The following is a 20,613-nucleotide window of genomic DNA, read 5'->3' as shown; positions in this document are numbered from 1 at the left end:
GATATCTTCACTGTTTACCTGGAGCTACGGAACAGGTTATCACACTGCGAATCCTGAGGGGTTCATGTACGGCACTTTGCACTTTACACGTCAATTGAACACGTTTATTACATTAATAGGCTGCCTTCTATTTTCTGGGTTTCTCTTTTCTTAATTGGCGCTCTACAAATACCTGATAATAATAATAATATATATAACCTTATTACAAAACAGCTGCCATACAGTGTTTCAGATATGTGCACTCTCCTGAATCTACCTACCTACATTTCAAAAAGATACAATGAAAACAAAATAAATTTGATAGAACAAATAATTTGGAAACTTTAAAAAAAAGTGTACGCTCTGTCTGTATCAGGAAGTAAAGTGTGTTTCATGTCCTTTTAAACCATTTCTTGCCTCTCCTCACATGGGCTCACTGGGCAGTGTTTGGCATATGCCAGCTATAAATAAAATAAAGGCACACGTTTACTGACTAATACAATACAGTTACAGGATCAGCACCTGTGTCTGCAGGCTCTAGGAAGCACAGTCTTGAGAAGGAAGCCACATATCCTGTGCAGTATAAACAAGGAAGCCTATTAACCCTTTTATAGTTACAAAATCGCTGTGAAGCCTATTGCTGCTGGAGGATATTGTACAATACAGTTAACCGCTAAATACAGTTGCAGATACAGGAAAAAAGGTGCAATAATGTTTATGTTTAAATCTGAATACCAGATAAACAAAATGTAATGCTCCTTTGGAGGAAGGAACACGTTGTGCGGAATCACTTTAATACAAAGAATCCTATAAGTTCTCCCTTAGCTGAGAAATACATCTGTTGTGCACAGTCTGAGCACTGGGACTTTACTTGAAGACTCATAATCTGCAGTTTTAGGATCACAATAAACCATGCATCTCACATAGAAAATATATTATAGTGAAGACATGTGATACCCTCAAATCTCTAGAGAAAAGCAGCTACAGGTGTAAAGACGTGCACCATATCCCTATCCCAGGGGCTAGACACAATTTATAGTCCTGGTATCTGAAAACCATAACACATTCGCTGATGTAAATGCCAGCATATTTAACAGCTGTGAGTCCTACACGCACTGTGTATAAATCCCACCCTGGGTGTAAAATGACTTCAGCAGCAGTTTACGTTATATTTTTTTATTATTTTCAATCAAGCTTTATTGAGTCAGAAATGAAAAAAAAAAAAAAAACAGATCTACAGTGTATACAATTAGAAAAGAATATTGATCACTATATATAACATGCATCTCTTCAAGTGCGTAGGATCCTCTATACACAATCTCTATGAAAGACTGTCCCTTAGTTAGGAGATTTGTTATGATCAATATACATTCTTAACACAATTGTTTACACTATATTTTACACATCTCCTGCTCGCTGACAGCAGCTAATCTCTTCCTGCTATGGTCGTTATCTCATCCCTAGTTAGAGTTTTAGCTTTAGGTATCCACCTCACACTGAGTTACCGACCACATGTTCCCTATATTGTTATATGACAGTGTAGTATAGAGAACTAGTGCTGTAAATCTTATTTACATATTATACAGCCCAGCTCCTTCTGTCCTGTGCTTTACAGATAATCAGAATCCAAACCAATAATGCAATCAGACCTCATTCAGCCACAGTAGACTGATCTCACCATCTAGTGGTTGCTCTAGTAATGTCTGCTGAGAGTAGATGCAATATGCTATATTATTGTGTGGCATAATAAATGTACAGTGCTGGCCCCAGACAATTAAGAAGCTCTCTGAGGTGATTCATGGAACATTAATGCTTTAATGTCACAGTAATATTTCTAGTTAATAGAGTACAAAGCAATTGCTTCAGAAAAGACTGAATATGATCAAACTCACAAGGAATCATTGTTATAGGGTTTATTTCTCACTACAAGTTGACGCCCGAAATAAATGCTTTTTAGATTTTTGTTCTAATCAAAATGTAACAATGTATTTTTTCTTTTCAGCATTTTTCTTCAAAACAAGATAGGCTGTTCCGGTGGGCGGCTCTCTAAGATGGTGGCAGGTTTCTCTTGCTCTGCAGAAAAACTTGGGTTATTTCGGTTATTAGCCACTATATCTTGCCATTCGTGCCTCCCTTGACAGATTAAGCTGTCCGGGAACTAACAACGAATAGAAGGAAAGAGATCTCTTCTACCCCAGAAAGGCACACTAAAGAAATATTACAGATTTATTTTGCTGTTCTGACGGTAACTATCGCACACATTTTCTACAACCATGCAGCGTGCCAGCGAAAATGTGCTGGCTGAACTTTCACACATATTTCAACCTCTATTTGACTTGCTGATTACTCAGTGCTCAAACCTAAGTGAGTCAATTCGGCTGAAAACAACCCGGACCTCCGATGGCAGAGCTCAGCAATACTAGGAGGAAGATTTGGCACCAGTTCTGAAACAAGCGGCAGCGAACCCCATTTTGGATGCCAAGAGAGCAGGTAGCATCAGTACTCTACCAAGCTTTGTGCAAGTGCCGACGCAGCCCGGGCTCTCTTGCATGACATCATCTGGCACTACCCACATGCTAGTCATGTCTCAGGGAAAGTGCAAATTCTGTTCGCTACTGCCTTGCTGACCAGCTGTAGGATCCTCACTCTGGGCACTACACAAAGCTAGCCTCGATATGCCTACCTACATACAAAACATATGAAAGCAATGCATTTGCACGCACCCTTCAGTGCTCACAGTTCTCTCAGGTGGGTTGCTCTTCCCGTGCTGCCCCGTATATCAAGCAAGATGGCTGCCAGACCTGTACTGCCAATCACTAGCTTTAGACAAAGAAGGTATTGGCTAGAGCGGGAGGATCATACGTGAGCTGACTCTTTTGGTATTTGGACTAACACACTCCTGAAAACCTGACCGGCTCCTTCAAACTGGACAAAATATAATGTTAAGTTATAAATCGACCACCTGGCCTCGTTTTAATCCCCCTCCATTCCAAATTCTAATCTTGACTGAAACCATGGCTGGTGCCTGCTCAGGAACTACTCACGACAGTTGAGACCCAGGAATACAAGTCCTCTGGATTGATTTGGTCTACAGTGGAGTGAAATTCGGAATTACATGACACTGAAACCCTGTTCGCATATTCAAAAAAAAATCTTCAGCGCTCATATCATGCTGCCCCTTTTTTTATTTGATAGTCTGGGCATACTGAAGGCTGACATAGGTTAGTTAATATTTGTTTGCTGAACTGAGGTCATTAATGGTCAATAGACAATGTATCTCAGCAGTAATTCTTGCAACTCAGTAAAGCTCATATTGTGCCGAATATTTTGCTAAAACATTGTCAACAATACTGTTAGAAGAAGTCAAAATCTTATTAGTTGGGTCTGTAACCTATTTCAATTATAACTTGTTCCTTGTTGAGATTTAAGTTTTAAATTTACTCCACAATGATTCTACCAATGAAGATCTTTATATCTTTATTTCTTTTCTTAATTTATTTCTTTCATGGTGGAGAGAGTCCACAAGCTAGTTACTGATGGGATATACCTTCCTACCAGGAGGGGGCAAAGTTTACCAAACCTCAAATGCCTATAAATACACCTCCCACCTCACTCATACCTCAGTTTACCGTATAGCCAAGTGAGGTGTATTAAGGAGTAAAAGGAACAGGATAAATAATGTGCTTTATACAAAAAAATCATAACCCCAAAAAAATGTGTGGGTCTCGTGGACTCTTGCCACCATGAAATAAATAAATTTATCAGTTAAGTTCTTACTTAAATGATGTTTTCTTTCATATAGGTGGCGAGAGTCCATGAGCTAGTTACTGATGGGATATAAAGACCCAAGATGTGAAAGTCCAAGAGTAACTATAGAGGTAGGAATAAAATAAAAACAGCTATTTCCGCTGAGAAATAAAATAATCATAATAATTAAAAAAAAAATCTTAAAAATTCCAAAAAAACTTTAATTATAGGCACTAGAATCAAACTGAGACAGCTGCCTAAAGAACCTGTCTACCAAAAGCTGCTTCCGAAGAAGCAAACACGTCAAAATGGTAAAATTTAGTAAATGTATGCAAAGAAGACCAAGTGGCTGCAGATTTGATCAACTGAAGCTTCATTCTTGAAAGCCCAAAATGTGGCAACTGATCTTGTAGAAAAAGCTGTTAATATTTGAGACGGAGACTGGCCCACCTCCAAATAAGCTTTGTGAATCAGAAGTTGCAACCAAGATGTCAAAAAAATGGCAGACGCTTTCTGCCCTTTTCTGGAACCAGAAAAAAAGGCAAATAGACTAGAAGTCTTTCTGAAATCTTTTAGCATCTAATAGCATAAACATAATATTTCAAAGCTCTTAACACATCCAAAGAATGTAAAGATCTTTCAAGAGTATTCTTAGGATTAGGACACAAGGAAAGAACAATAATTTCCCTATTAATGTTGTTAAAATTCACAACTTTAGGCAAACATTTAAATGAAGTCCGCAAAACAGCATTATCTTGATGGAAAATCAGATAAGGAGACTCACAAGAGAGAGCAGAACATTTAGAAACTCTTCTAGTAGAAGAGATAGCCAAGAGAAATAATACTTTTCAAGAAAGTAGTTTAATATTCAAAGAATGCATAGGCTCAAAAGAAGGAGCCTGCAAGTCTTTAATACAAAATTTAGACTCCAAGGGGGAGAGATAGATTTAATAACAGGTTTGAAGAGTCAGAGCCTGTACGAAACAGTGAACATCAGGAAGATTAGAAATTTTTTGTGAAATACAACAAAAGAGTGGAGATTTGTCCTTTCAATGTATTGGCAGACAAACATTTATCTAAACCATACTCAGGAAACTGTAGAATCCTAGAAATTCTAAAAGAATGCCAAGAATAATCATGAGTGGAACACCATGAAATATAGGTTTTCAAACCTTGTGAAATATTTTCCTTGAAACTGGCTTACGAGCCTGTATCATAGTGTTAATCACAGAGTCAGAAAAACTTCTATGACTAAGGACTAAGCATTCAATTTCCATGCCTTCAAAATTAGAGATTTCAGATCCGGATCGGAAAACGGGCTTTGAGACCGAAGGTCTGGTCTTAGAGGAAGTGACCAAGTTGGCAACTGGACATTCGGACAAGGTCCACATACCAAAACCTGTGAGGCCATGCTGGTGCTAGCAGAAACGCATAAGATTGTTGCATTATGATCTTTGAGATTCCTCTTGGAAGAAGAACCAGGAGGTGGAAAAAGGTAAGCAAGTTTCAATTCCGCCTGAGGATCCCTGGACCTGGAGAGGTACCTGGGATGTTTTTTGTTTAGACGAGAGGCCATCAGATCTGTGTCTGGAAGACCCCACATCTGCACAATCTGACAGAACACATCTGGATGGAGAGACACTAAATCTATCTGGAAGCCTAAAAAGTTGACCTTTGTCTGAGGAAACAAGAAACTCTTTGGGAAATTAATCCTCCAACCATGTCTTTGAAGAAACAACAGACGTTGTTTTGTGTGAGATTCTACTAAATGAAAAGATTGAGCTAGTACAAAGATATTGTCCAAAGAAGGAAACACTGCAATGCCCTGCTCTCTGATTACAGATAGAAGGTCACCTAGAACTTTTGAAAATATTCTTGGTGCTGTTGCAAGGTCAAATGGAAGAGCGACAAATTGGTAATGCTTGTTTAGAAAAGAGAATCTCAGAAATCGATAGTGATCTGGATGAATCAGAATGTGAAGGTAAGCGTACTGTAAGTCTATTGTGGACATGAAGTGACCTTGCTGAACAAAAGGCAGAATAGTCCTTATAGTCACCATCTTGAAAGCTGGGACTCTTACAAAACCATTTAAAGTTTTCAGATCCAAAATTGGTCTGAAAGAATTTTCCTTCTTTGGTACAATGAATAGATTTGAATAAAAACCCAACCCTTGTTCCTACTGAACAGTTCTATATCTGAAACACATTTCAGAAAGGCTTGAGCTTTTACTGTTTTTTTGGTACATGGGTAAGAAAGAATCTTCCCAAGGGAGGTCTTATTCTGAATCCTATTCGATACCCCTGAGAAATTATATTCTGAATCCATCTTCAGTCTGCCCCCTACCAGAATAACCGGCTTGAGGGCCGCACCTTCATGTAGGTTTAGAGGCAGGATTTGGTTTCTTATAAGACTTGGATTTATTCCAATTCAGAGATGGTCTTTAATTAGAGCCAGAGGCCTTAGGGGAAGGAGTGGTTTTCTGTTCTCTATTCTGACAAGAGGAACAAAAACGTTTGGGAGCTTTAAATTTACCCTTAGATTTCTTGTCTTGGGGCAGAAAAACTCCCTTACCCCTAAATAACAGTGGAGATAATAGAATCCAATTGTGAACCAAAATGATCTTTACCTTGAAAAGAGAGAGACAATAATCTAGTTTTAGAGACCATGTCAGCATTCCAAGATTTAAGCCATAAACCTATTCTAGTTAAAATGACTAAAGACATGGATTTGACATTGATCTTCATAACATCAAATATAGCATCACAAATAAAATAATAATGTTAGATAATTCAGAATCTGAAGACAACTGCTGTGCTAAACTGTCCAACCAAAAAACATAAATTATGCTTACCTGATCATTTTCTTTTTCCACAGCTGCATTCATTACTTTTGAAAAATAAGAACCTGGCCACCAGGAGGAGGCAAAGACACCCCAGCCAAAGGCTTAAATACTCTTCCCATATCCCCCATCCCCCAGTCATTCTGCCCAGTAGAAGAAACATTTGGGTGAAAAAGTGCCAGAAGAATAAAAAACAAAGACGCCCCACATAAAAAAAAGACGGGTGGGGAGCTGTGGACTCTTTCTATCGGAAGAAAAGAAAATTATCAGGTAAGCATAATTTATGTTTTTCTTCCTAAATGGAAAGAGTCCACAGGTGCATTTATTACTTTTGGGAAAACAATACCCAAGCTATAGAGGACACTGAATGCCAAAACGGGAGGGTACAATAGACGGCCCATTCTGAGATAACCAGGCCTGAAAACCCCTACCCAACAAAAAACTCTGCTTCGTCCAAAGCCGAGAAAAACAAAAAGGGAAAAGGCCCATTGACCAGCAGATAGTCCGGAAGCCTAGCTAGAGACCGCAACATCAGACACAACTGAGCCAACAGTCCTCTGGGAGACACCGTCACCCAACAGTCGGTCCCCCACCACACACCCTTTACTAGTGAAGGGAACCCCCGCCGAAACTCCCAAATGAATAAGGCAAGGAAGAACCTAATGGGAACCGAAAGGTTACCACAAACTTCATAAAAGGAAAAACCCCCAATCAAACCAAGCTCATAAGACCTAAATGGGTCCTGACAACAAGGGGAAGCCTCGCCCAATCCCAATAGAAACCACAAGGTTTAGAACCGGTAGCAGAACACAGAAAAAGTTCTCCCAACATCCTGCAAGGATTGGAACAGCTAGCTAGCATTCGATCAAAGCGCAAACAGCTGTAGCTGGTTTCAAAGAGCAACCCTTCCCTTGCCAGGCAGCAAGATAACCAGTGCCTAGGAACAACTGAAAACGGAGACTGAAAATCATCCGAACTCAGAACCCTGAGGAATTCAGGCAAAATTACATGTAGCAGACCTAGACAAACGTAAACACCTGAGTTAAGAACACGCAGACATCCTCAGGATGACACAGAAGAAATACTTGCTAGAAGCGGTTACCAAAATGAGTGCTAACCTCCACTACAGAAGGCACACTCTAGGCAACCGAAACCACCAGACCTACACATAGGTCTTGAAAATAAAAGGACAGCCCAGAACCTCAACGAGGACCATGCGCCCCCAAGATCCAAGAGAACAACGGATGTCAGGACCTACCTCCAGCCGGGCCAGCCCAAGCATCGGCAGGTCAAACCAGGGGACCAGAAAAACCCCAGGCTCAAACAACGAGCGGAAAAAATGTTGCAGCCATTACAATAGTGCTCGGGTAACAACTCGAAATACCACATGGAGACCATCGACAAGGCCGTAGACCTAGAGATCTAGCTAAAAGCCCAATTCAAGGCGGAGCTAGCAACTCTCCAAATTGACAGAACAACCCAGAGAGTTTACCTCTCTCCGAAATAGGTTAACCTATCTGTCCAGACCCCAGGGAGATACCATACAATGTCCAAAGTAAAATGGACAACGATAAAAACTTACAAGTCCCAACCAGAAGACAAGACCAACCCTTGCCGGAATCCAATGCTCCAAGGATCTAAGAAAGCAAGACCGAAACAATGTCACTAGAGCCCTAGGCACAAAGTCACTCGAACAAAGGCTAGTCTCCACATCACCCCCAAAAATCAGAGGAGAAGATGAAAGAAGGATGAGGAGGAATCCCCCAGCTCTGGGGTAGAAACCCTAAACAGAGCTCAAGGAGACCACACTGCCCATGTCCCTACAAAGGAACCAACTCCCGAAGGGAACCAGGTCCCCCTAAGGAACCCGTGGAACGGACGAAGTCCTAAAGGTCTCAAGAAGAGAATCACAGCAGGAACAAGTCCAAGGACAATTCCAGAGCCTCAGAAGGCCAAACCGCTCAAAACAATGGTAACGAGGTGCTAAGCCCCCAATCCTCCCAAGAGAGGAAAGAAACTCTAGGCCCCGAGGAAATCGAAGCAAAGATAGTGACGTAGCGGAACTTCACTGACCTGGTCACCAGATTGAATGCTGAATAAGGACTGACACAATCCTCCCAGCCACACAGATCCTTTTAGAGTGTTTAGCTGAACTTGTAAAGAAAAAAAAACAAGAAAACACACAAATAATAATGTGAGCACTCAGCGCCCCACCGGACCAGCCAGGCAGAACAGGCGCCACGTGTCTAAATAAGCCACAGGACAGAAGATCTGAATCCCAGCAGGGCCAGCCGTAGCTGGGGTCATAACTATCAAGTTGGCTAAATCTTCCCTCAGAGGGGAAGGTAAAACAGACAAACCTAGTACTAATGTGTCCCTTAAACTTCTGAAGAAGCAACCAGAGAGAATCGATCCCAGAAGTTCCCGGAGGAAACACAGAATCGAAATTAAAAGACATCCTAACTGGATAAAAGAAAATATAAGGCTACCTGTAAGTTAACGCTCAGGAAGAAAGCAGGCATACCCGCAGAACCAGCCAAATGGAACCCTGATCTTACAACAAAAAACTGGGAAAGATCTCAATAATCAGATCATTTGGAAATTATGTCATCCCCTCATGTCTAATGAGGTGAGCCATTCGAAGTAGAAGACTTCGGTTTCCCGTATCCGTTAAGGATAGGATCCTCTAATAACTCGTGTGAGTAAAATGCGAAGACGCGCTATTCTGTAACGAAAGGTACAACACTCAGGGACAGCTACACCCGCAGGGAACTGTATAGGCCCACCCAAGGCCGGTAGACCCGGGACGATCGGGCACAAACACAAATAAACGTCTGGACTTTGCAGACGCATAATCGCCCAAAAAATGTGAAATAGAAAACGAGCTGCAACCTCCAGGGGGGAACAAGCTGCCCTGTAGGGAGGGATAAACATAATCTGCGTTACCCGCATGTGTAGTAGTAGGGAAACTCGTCTATTGGAGGACAGAACCCCCAGAGGCGGATGGCTCAGCAAACCCCTGATTCCCCGAGCCCGAGGAACAGGGCGCTCTAATACGGCATATCGAACATAACTGATTGAACTGTGTCAACGGGGCTAATTCGCATTCTTCACAAGTCGAAGAATCTGAATCTGAAATTTGAACCGTCTCAGCATCAGAATCCTCCATAAATAGATAGAGAAGATAATAAAAACTTAAACGGCTTCTGACACACACACTCACCACCTCCTAGAATCAGACACAAGCAGACTCTAATTTTTCAGTCGCCACACTGTCAGGAATGCGGAAATGGAAGACCAGAACGTAAGCACGTCTAGTCACAAGGTGAACCGTACAGTCCAAAAAAACACGCCCAACTATAAGGTCGCGTCACTTCCAAAGGCCATTATGTTCTAAGCCAAGAGCCCAGTTAACACTAAACATAAGCAGATTGAATCACATAAATATGATTAAAAAAAACCCTGTTCAATAATCCCCCTCGGGAGATATTAACCTTCGATTCCAAGATACCAAAGGAGCCTCACTGAGGCCCTATAAATATACTGCATAAGTCCAGCAAGATAGTTCCTTACGAGAAAATAAATAAGTTACAGTACATTCTGATGAAGTAAAATGAAATAATCTTACCGGAATCTAAGCCGTGGAACAGGAACACGGCCCTTCAAGTGTGACGAATAGTAGCAGCACCTCCACCATGAACTTGAGAGAAGAAAGCAGGCAGCGAAGCGAAGTTCGACAATGCTGATTGCTTGTGGAGCTGTTAATAGGAGTCAGGATGGTTTCGCAGAAAGACTCTCCCTGCATCTCGGGACTCTAACTTTTGCCCAGGCTCTCACTGAGAGGCTGACAGGACTACTTAAAACTCCCATCCCATGTCGAAGAGTACTACCCTCCATAAGAGACAAAACAAACTTCTGACACTTCTGAAGCTACAAATGTGGATCAGGCCCCACTAAAACAGCAAAGACCCAATATAGAAAAGTTAAATTTTAGACCTGTACCCTTCAATATCATTAAGAAACACCTCAATAATCTAAAAATGAAAAACCAGTCAGGATCTGATCAAATCCCAGCAATGCTGTTGAAGCTCAGTGCGCCGGCAATTGCTAAGCCTGTCACAACCCTAATTAACGAATCCTTGGTGTCTGGATACATACCCAAACTCTGGAAAACTGCAAGAGTAGTGCCTATTCATAAAAGTGGGGAGTTAACCTTGGTTTCTAACTATCGTCCTATATCATTGCTCCCTGTATTGTCAAAAATCTTAGAAAAATGCGTCCATATGCAATTATGCAAGTATTATCAACTTTCTAACTATCTGACCCTTGATCAATCAGGTTTTAGACCGAATCACTCCACTACAACTGCCCTCCTAAAAGTTTGCAACAACATCCAAACTGGCATGGAACAAGGAGACCTAACTGGAGCTATTTTCCTTGATTTTGCAAAGGCTTTTGACACAGTGGACCATGATATACTACTTCTCAAACTAAAAAACTCTGGTATTGCTGATCGCCCATTAACCTGGTTTAAATCATATGTATCGGATCGATCACAATATGTCTCTGTCTCTAAATGACTCCCTCCCTCTCCCAGTCACGTGTGGTGTTCCCCAAGGTTCCATTCTCGGCCCCCTACTATTCACAGTATTTATAAATGATTTGCCTAATGTCTGCAAATCCTCAACTGTACATATGTACGCAGACGACACAGTAATCTATGCAAACAAATCTGATCTGTCGCAGCTTGAAGCAGTGCTCCAAGACCAGTTCACAGAGGTAGAAAAGTGGATCTCGAAAAACAAACTCCTCCTAAACACTGACAAAACGGTCACAATGATCTTTGGAACGGGACCTAAAATACAAAAATTACAAAATTCCCATCTTCGCATCAAAACAAAATCCAATTGCACGCTGACCGCAGTCCACTCTTTTAAATACTTAGGTATGTTGTTAGATCCCAATCTATCTTTTGGACTCCACATAGAAAAACTTGCCTCTAAACTTTATCCAAAACTAGGTGCCCTGTACAGAAACAAATCTTGCCTCAGCCCTACAGTAAAGGAAAAGATTGTACAGAAAATGCTGATGCCTATCTTGGATTATGGGGACGTAGTATATGCACCTGCTCCGCAAACTCACCTTAATAAACTAAATACGTTATATAACTCGTTCTGCCGCTTTGTGCTACAATGTAACTACAGGACCCACCATTGTGACATGCTAAAAGAACTAAACTGGCTGTCGCTGGAATCCAGATGCACCCTCCATCTTTCCTGCCTTGTCTTTAAGAGCCTTTCTGGGAAACTCCCACCCTACCTGAGCAGAATGCTCTCCCCTGCTATTCCCACCTCCTATAACCTCCGATCCAATAACAGCACATTATTTAGTTTGCCTCAATACAAAAAGAAAGTAGCTCGATCCTCCTTTTCCTACAGAGCGCCACAATTATGGAATGACCTCCCTCACACTTTAAAAACTTCCCCAAGCCTAAAATCCTTTAAGAGATCCCTCTATACATATCTCAAAACAAAATGCTCCTGTCATGGTTGATTAAATATTTTGTACCTGCTCTATGTTAAATGTTTGCATATATTGTGTATTATTATTGTTTTTGTATTTCATTGTACCCTATTGTATCAATGCAATGTTTTGTGATCCCAGGACATACTTGAAAACGAGAGAAATCTCAATGTATCCTTCCTGGTAAAATATTTTATAAATAAATAAATATCAGTCATAGATATAAACAGGTCTAAGAATATAGCCAGTATGTAAATATGTCCTTCTTAGATAAGATTCAAGCTACCTATCTAAAGGATCCTTAAAAGAAGTACTGTCTTCCATAGGAAAAGTAGTACGTTTAGCAAGAGTGGAAATTGCCCCATCAACTTTAGGAACTGATTCCCAAAGTTCTAAGTTGGCCACAGGTAAAGGATATAATTTCTTAAACCTAGAAGAAGGGTTAAAAGAGGTACCAGGCTTAGACCATTCTTTAGCAATCACATTAGAGATAGCGTCTGAAATAGGACATACTTCAGGAGTAATAACAGTAGTCTTAAAAGGGACACTGAGCCCAAATCTTTTCTTTCATTATTCAGATAGAGCATGACATTTTAATAAACTTTCTAATTTACTCCTATTATAATTTTTTCTTTGTTCTCTTGCTATCTTTATTTTAAAAGCAGGAATGTAAATCTTAGCAGCCAGCCCATTTTAGGTTCAGCACCACGGATAGCGCTTGCTTATGGGAGGCTTACATCTAAACACCAAAAAGCAAGCATAACTCAGGTTCTCAACCTAAAATGGGCAGGCTTCTATGCATCACATTTCTGCTTTTTAAATAAAGATAGCAAGAGAATGAAGAAACATTGATAATAGGTGTAAATTCAAAAGTTGCTTAAAATTGCATGCTCTATCTGAATCATGAAAGAAAAAATTTGGGTTTAGTGTCCATTTAAATACAGAATTTTGATGGTTACTAGCTTTATCATCAGGAGGTTTAGACTCCTCAATACCCAAAGTAAACAATATATTCTATCATAAATAAAAAAGATGATTTCTCTATATCTGTCTGACGTGGCATCCTCTGAATCAGAGGAAATCCCATCAGTAGAGGATACATGAGTATGCTGAAAGTCAGAACTTAATTCATTAGGTTTAGGAAAATGTTGCAAAACCCTTTTACGTTTTAGCAGTCATTGCCTTCTCTATAGTTGCAGCAATTAAATCTTTCATTTCTGCAGGAATGCTATGTACATTAGACTGAGATGGAATAACAGTGGGCGCATTTGTACTCAGATATATTATCAGCATTTAACAAATTGTCAAAACAAGAGCCACATAATTGAGCTGAAGAATTTAGATTAGTTTTTTTTACAACAAACACACTTAGCTTTGGTAGATACGTTACATCAGAGGCAGGTTCAGTTTGATAATTGCAAAAAAACAAAATTTGAAAAAAAAAAAAATTAATTCTGCAAATTTATATCCATGCGCCTAAATATAACAGGTTTGAGAGAGTGGAAAACAGAGCGAAAATTTATAAAAAAGAAAACGGATTCCTAAAATAATGCTGCATGAAAGCTCTCTAAGCGTTTTCTGAGAGCACTGAATGAGCTGGGGGAAGAGCTTTGGCGGCAACAAAATGGCGCATGATGACGCATCACTCTATGACATAAAAAGTGTCATCACATGCACGTTTGCGCGCAAATTTCTAATACACCTATCACTCTAAAAAGCAGTTAAGAATTGGCTTGTATATACAAAAAAAACTAAATGTACCTACATTTACAGTCTAATGGATACTTCTATTATAGCTGCATAAAATGTGATTATCAATCATTCCATGAGACTAACATAATACGTAGCATCCTAATTCATAAATAAATTACTAGCTCCAAAAAAAAACCCTGTATGTTTCACAGACTCTACCAAGCTTGACAAATATTTAGCCACAAATAAAGTCGCTAAAATAGAGCACTGAATTACTGACTCAAGGCATGTATACAAACAATATATAACAACTTTAGTTAAAAAGTGCCTAATCCATAGCTGAGAGTGTCTTGTATAATAAAAGTATATACTTACCGTGTAAGACACCCATCCACATATAGCAGGCAGCCAAACCAGTACTGAAACATATCAGCAGAGGTAATGGTACAAGAGTATATTGTCGATCTATAAAGGGAGGCAGCAGATTAATCCTTGTGACCGATTTACAGAGAGCCTTAGAATAGATTTCCCATAGAGGAAAACATGGTATCATCAGGCAAATACTCCCTTCACATCCCTCAGACAAACACTGTGCTTAGAGAGGAACTGGGCTTCAATATGCTTAGAAGCACCTTTCACAGAAGAAATCAAGCACATCATGCTTCACCACACCCTAAGGAGGCAAAGTTTTTAAAACTGAGGTATGAGTCAGGTGGGAGGTGTATTTATAGGCATTTGAGGTTTGGGAAACTTTGCCCCCTCCTGGTAGGAATGTATATCCCATAAGTAACTAGCTTGTGGACTCTCGCCACCTATATGAAAAAAATACAGAATAGTACATAAGATGCAAAAATCACTGACCAAAGCCCAGCATTCAGTGACCCTAATGCAAATTCGAAACCGTTATTCACAGTTTGCAAAAACAAAAACCTGCGCATGGCTGTCATTCAGCCACCAGATATTACAGCCCGAAGGAATGAAGAAAACTTACTGCTCATATTTGTGTAGAGTAGCTTGCAGAAGGCTCAGAGAATACACCAGCCCAGCTGCAAAGCTCATTTGCTCTCCAACTGCCCCTCGCATCCCAGCCTTCTCCTCGTTGGCTTCGCTCAGCTCAAATTTCTCCTGCGCCTGCCTGCTGATCAGCTCGGCCTGAGGAAGACACATAGTGACATCTGGTGAGAATCCTGCACTCTACAGTGTGTGTATAGGGGACAGTCAGTGAAGCAGGTGACTACATCTACTAGTGCACTGTCTACAGTGTATGTGTTATTGGGGGTCTCAGCGGGATAGTAAGTAAAGCAGGTGACTACCTCTACTAGTGCACGGTCTACAGTGTGTGTGAATAGGGGGCTCAGGGGGACAGTCCATAAGCAGGTGAACACATCTACTAGTGCATGGTCTACAGTGTGTGTGAATAGGGGGCTCAGGGGGACAGTCAGTGAAGCGGGTGACTACAGCTACTAGTGCATAGTCTACAGAGTGTGTGAATGGGGGGCTCAGGGAGACAGTCAGTGAAGCAGGTGAATACATCTACTAGTGCATGGTCTACAGTGTGAGTGAATGGGGGTCTCAGGGGGACAGTCAGTGTAGCAGGTGAATACATCTACTAGTGAATGGTCTACAGTGTGAGTGAACGGGGGTCTCAGGGGGACAGTCAGTGCAGCAGGTGAATACATCTACTAGTGCATGGTCTACAGTGTGAGTGAACGGGGGTCTCAGGGGGACAGTCAGTGCAGCAGGTGAATACATCTACTAGTGAATGGTCTACAGTGTGAGTGAACGGGGGTCTCAGGGGGACAGTCAGTGCAGCAGGTGAATACATCTACTAGTGAATGGTCTACACTGTGAGTGAACGGGGGTCTCAGGGGGACAGTCAGTGCAGCAGGTGAATACATCTACTAGTGCAAGGTCTACAGTGTGTGTGAATGAATCATAATGACAACAGAAACTACCCAAATGACCCTGATCAAAAATGTACATACCCTGGTGATTTTGGCCTGATAACATGCACACAAGTTGACACAAAGGGGTTTGAATAGTATTAAAAGGTAACCACCCTCACCTGTGATCTGTTTGCTTGTAATTAGTGTGTGTGTCTAAAAGGTCAATAAGTTTCTGGACTCCTGACAGACCCTTGCATCTTTCATCCAGTGCTGCACTGACGTTTCTGGATTTTTATTCATGGGGAAAGCAAAAGAATTTTCAAAGGATCTGCGGGGAAAGGTAGTTAAACTGTATAAAACAGGAAAGGGATATTAAAAGATATCCAAGGAATTGAGAATGCAAATCAGCAGTGTTCAAACTCTAATCAAGAAGTGGAAAATATGAGGGGTTCTGTTTGATAACATACTGCATTCATCTTGCCATTAATTCTGACAAAATTTCCTGTGCCTTTATAGCTCACACATCCCCAAAACATCAGCGATCCACCTCCGTGTTTCACAGTAGGAATGGTGTACCTTTCATCATAGGCCTTGTTGACTCCTCTCCAAATGTAGCGCTTATGGTTGTGACCAAAAAGCTCAATTTTGATCTCATCACTTCAAATGACTTTGTGCCAGAAGGTTTGAGGCTTGTCTCTGTGCTGTTTGGCGTATTGTAAGCGGGATACTTTGTGCAATTTGCGTAGTAATGGCTTTCTTCTGGCGACTAGATCATGCAGTCCATCTTTATTCAAGTGCCTCCTTATTGTGCATCTTGAAACAGCCACACCACCTGTATTTCACCTGAAGTTATTTCTGGGTTTGTCTTTGCATCCCGAACAATTTTCCTGGCAGTTGTGGCTGAAATTTTAGTTGGTCTACCTGACCGTGGTTTGGTTTCAACAGTACCCCTCATTTTTCAGTTCTTGATTAGAGTTTGAACACTGCTGATTGGCATACTCAATTCCTTGGATATCTTTATATATCCCTTTCCTGTTTTATACAGTACAACTACCTTTTCCCGCAGATCCTTTGACAATTCTTCATCTTTCCCCATGACTCAGAATCCAGAATCGTCAGTGCAGCACTGGATGAAAGATGCAAGGGGTCTGTCAGGAGTCCAGAAACTCATTGACCTTTTATACACACACACTAATTACAAGCAAACAGATCACAGGTGAGGATGGTCACCTTTAATAGCCATTCAAACTCCTGTGTGTCAACTTGTGTGCATGTTATGAGGCCAAAATCACCAGGGTATGTAAACTTTTAATCAGGGTCATTTCGGTAGTTTCTGTTGTCATTATGATATAAAAAGAGTTGATTGTTAATAAATGGCTTTAGACAAACACTAACCATGAGTAAAAGAAACGTTTTTGTGCTATCATTCATATTCTCTGAAAAAAGGCCAAGAAATCATAAATTCTGCCAGGGTATGTAAACTTATGAGCACAACTGTACATCTACTAGTGAACGGTCTACAGTCTGTGTGAAAAGGGGGCTAAGGGGGAGACAGTTAGTGAAGCAGGCGAATACATCTACTAGTGCATGGTCTACGGTGTGAGTGAATGGGGTGCTCAGGGGGACAGTCAGTGAAGCAGGTGAATACATCTACTAGTGCACGGTCTACAGTGTGTGTGAATGGGGGGCTCAGGGGGACAGTCAGTGAAGCAGGTGAATACATCTACTAGTGCACGGTCTACCGTGTGTGTGAATGGGGGGCTCAGGGGGACAGTCAGTGAAGCAGGTGAATACATCTACTAGTGCACGGTCTACAGTGTGTGTGAATGGGGGGCTCAGGGGGACAGTCAGTGAAGCAGGTGAATACATCTACTAGTGCACGGTCTACAGTGTGTGTGAATGGGGGGGCTCAGGGGGACAGTCAGTGAAGCGGGTGAATACATCTACTAGTGCACGGTCTACAGTGTGTGTGAATGGGGGGCTCAGGGGGACAGTCAGTGAAGCAGATGACATCTACTAGTGCATGGTCTACAGTGTGTGTGAATGGGGGGCTCAGGGGGACAGTCAGTGAAGCAGGTGACTACATCTACTAGTGCATGGTCTACAGTGTGTGTGAATGAGGGGCTCAGGGGGACAGTCAGTGAAGCAGGTGATTACATCTACTAGTGCATGGTCTACAGTGTGTGTGAATGAGGGGCTCAGGGGGACAGTCAGTGATGCAGGTGTATACAGCTACTAGTGCATGGTCTACAGTGTGTGAATGGGGGTTTCAGGGGGACAGTCAGTGAAGCAGGTGAATACATCTACTAGTGCAGGGTCTACAGTGTGTGTGAATGGGGGGCTCAGGGGGACAGTCAGTGAAGCAGGTGACTACATCTACTAGTGCATGGTCTACAGTGTGTGTGAATGGGGGGCTCAGGGGGATAGTCAGTGAAGCAGATGAATACATCTACTAGTGCATGGTCTACAGTGTGTGTGAATGGGGGGCTCAGGGGGACAGTCAGTGAAATGGGTGAATACATCTACTAGTGCATGGTCTACAGTGTGAGTGAATGGGGGGCTCAGGGGGACAGTCAGTGAAGTAGGTGACATCTACTAGTGCATGGTCTACAGTGTGTGTGAATGGGGGGCTCAGGGGGACAGTCAGTGAAATGGGTGAATACATCTACTAGTGCACGGTCTACAGTGTGTGTGAATGGGGGGCTCAGGGGGACAGTCAGTGAAGCAGGTGAATACAGCTACTAGTGCACGGTCTACAGTGTGTGTGAATGGGGGACTCAGGGGGACAGTCAGTGAAGCAGGTGACATCTACTAGTGCATGGTCTACAGTGTGTGTGAATGGGGGGCTCAGGGGGACAGTCAGTGAAGCAGGTGAATACATCTACTAGTGCATGGTCTACAGTGTGTGTGAATGGGGGACTCAGGGGAACAGTCAGTGAAGCAGGCGACTACATCTACTAGTGCATGGTCTACAGTGTGTGTGAATGAGGGGCTCAGGGGGACAGTCAGTGAAGCAGGTGACTACAGCTACTAGTGCATGGTCTACAGTGTGTGTGAATGGGGGGCTCAGGGGGACAGTCAGTGAAGCAGGTGAATACATCTACTAGTGCACGGTCTACAGTGTGTGTGAATGGGGGGCTCAGGGGGACAGTCAGTGAAGCAGGTGACATCTACTAGTGCATGGTCTACGGTGTGAGTGAATGAGGGGCTCAGTCAGTGAAGCAGGTGACTACAGCTACTAGTGCATGGTCTACAGTGTGTGTGAATGGGGGGCTCAGGGGGACAGTCAGTGAAGCAGGTGACTACATCTACTAGTGCATGGTCTACAGTGTGTGTGAATGGGGGCTCAGGGGGACAGTCAGTGAAGCAGGTGACTACATCTACTAGTGCATGGTCTACCGTGTGTGTGAATGGGGGTCTCAGGGGGACAGTCAATGATGCAGGTGAATACAACTACTAGTGCATGGTCTACCGTGTGTGTGAATAGGGGGCTCAGGGGGACAGTGAGTGAAGCAGGTGACTACATCTACTAGTGCATGGTCTACAGTGTGTGTGAATGGGGTGCTCAGGGGGACAGTCAGTGAAGCAGGTGACTACAGCTACTAGTGCATGGTCTACGGTGTGTGTGATTGGGGGTCTCAGGGGGACAGTCAGTGAAGCAGGTGAATACAGCTACTAGTGCATGGTCTACAGTGTGATTGAATGAGGGGCTCACTGACTGTCCCACTGAAGCAGGTGAATACAGCTACTAGTGCACGGTCTACAGTGTGTGTGAATGGGGGGCTCAGGGGGACAGTCAGTGAAGCAGGTGACATCTACTAGTGCATGGTCTACAGTGTGTGTGAATGGGGGGCTCAGGGGGACAGTCAGTGAAGCAGGTGAATACATCTACTAGTGCATGGTCTACAGTGTGTGTGAATGGGGGGCTCAGGGGGACAGTCAGTGAAGCGGGTGACTACAGCTACTAGTGCACGGTCTACAGTGTGTGTGAATGGGGGGGCTCAGGGGGACAGTCAGTGAAGCGGGTGAATACATCTACTAGTGCACGGTCTACAGTGTGTGTGAATGGGGGGCTCAGGGGGACAGTCAGTGAAGCAGGTGACATCTACTAGTGCATGGTCTACAGTGTGTGTGAATGGGGGGCTCAGGGGGACAGTCAGTGAAGCAGGTGAATACATCTACTAGTGCATGGTCTACAGTGTGTGTGAATGGGGGGCTCAGGGGGACAGTCAGTGAAGCGGGTGACTACAGCTACTAGTGCATGGTCTACAGTGTGTGTGAATGGGGGGGCTCAGGGGGACAGTCAGTGAAGCAGGTGACTACAGCTACTAGTGCACGGTCTACAGTGTGTGTGAATGGGGGGCTCAGGGGGACAGTCAGTGAAGCGGGTGAATACATCTACTAGTGCACGGTCTACAGTGTGTGTGAATGGGGGGCTCAGGGGGACAGTCAGTGAAGCGGGTGAATACATCTACTAGTGCACGGTCTACAGTGTGTGTGAATGGGGGGGCTCAGGGGGACAGTCAGTGAAGCGGGTGACTACAGCTACTAGTGCATGGTCTACAGTGTGTGTGAATGGGGGGCTCAGGGGGACAGTCAGTGAAGCAGGTGACTACAGCTACTAGTGCACGGTCTACAGTGTGTGTGAATGGGGGGCTCAGGGGGACAGTCAGTGAAGCGGGTGAATACATCTACTAGTGCACGGTCTACAGTGTGTGTGAATGGGGGGCTCAGGGGGACAGTCAGTGAAGCAGGTGACTACAGCTACTAGTGCACGGTCTACAGTGTGTGTGAATGGGGGGCTCAGGGGGACAGTCAGTGAAGCAGGTGAATACATCTACTAGTGCACGGTCTACAGTGTGTGTGAATGGGGGGCTCAGGGGGACAGTCAGTGAAGCAGGTGGCATCTACTAGTGCATGGTCTACGGTGTGAGTGAATGGGGTGCT

At 42.9% G+C, this 20,613-nt stretch overlaps 1 protein-coding gene across 4 annotated transcripts in view; it reads right to left on the bottom strand.

Annotated features, from left to right (window-relative positions):
- DCTN1 (dynactin subunit 1) overlaps positions 1 to 20,613 on the bottom strand; it is a 284,349-nt gene that overhangs the window by 102,026 nt on the left and 161,710 nt on the right. For all 4 annotated transcript variants that reach the window (XM_053704365.1, XM_053704367.1, XM_053704366.1 and 1 more), the window contains one exon: positions 14,772 to 14,932. In XM_053704365.1, coding sequence (XP_053560340.1) covers positions 14,772 to 14,932 — 161 coding nt within the window. The remainder of the gene's footprint in view (positions 1 to 14,771; positions 14,933 to 20,613) is intronic.

Source organism: Bombina bombina, chromosome 2 (assembly GCF_027579735.1).
Source record: "Bombina bombina isolate aBomBom1 chromosome 2, aBomBom1.pri, whole genome shotgun sequence".
Classification (NCBI taxonomy): Eukaryota; Metazoa; Chordata; class Amphibia; order Anura; family Bombinatoridae; genus Bombina; species Bombina bombina.
The sequence above is the reverse complement of the archived record's forward strand: the minus strand, read 5'-3'. Positions and strand labels throughout refer to the sequence as shown.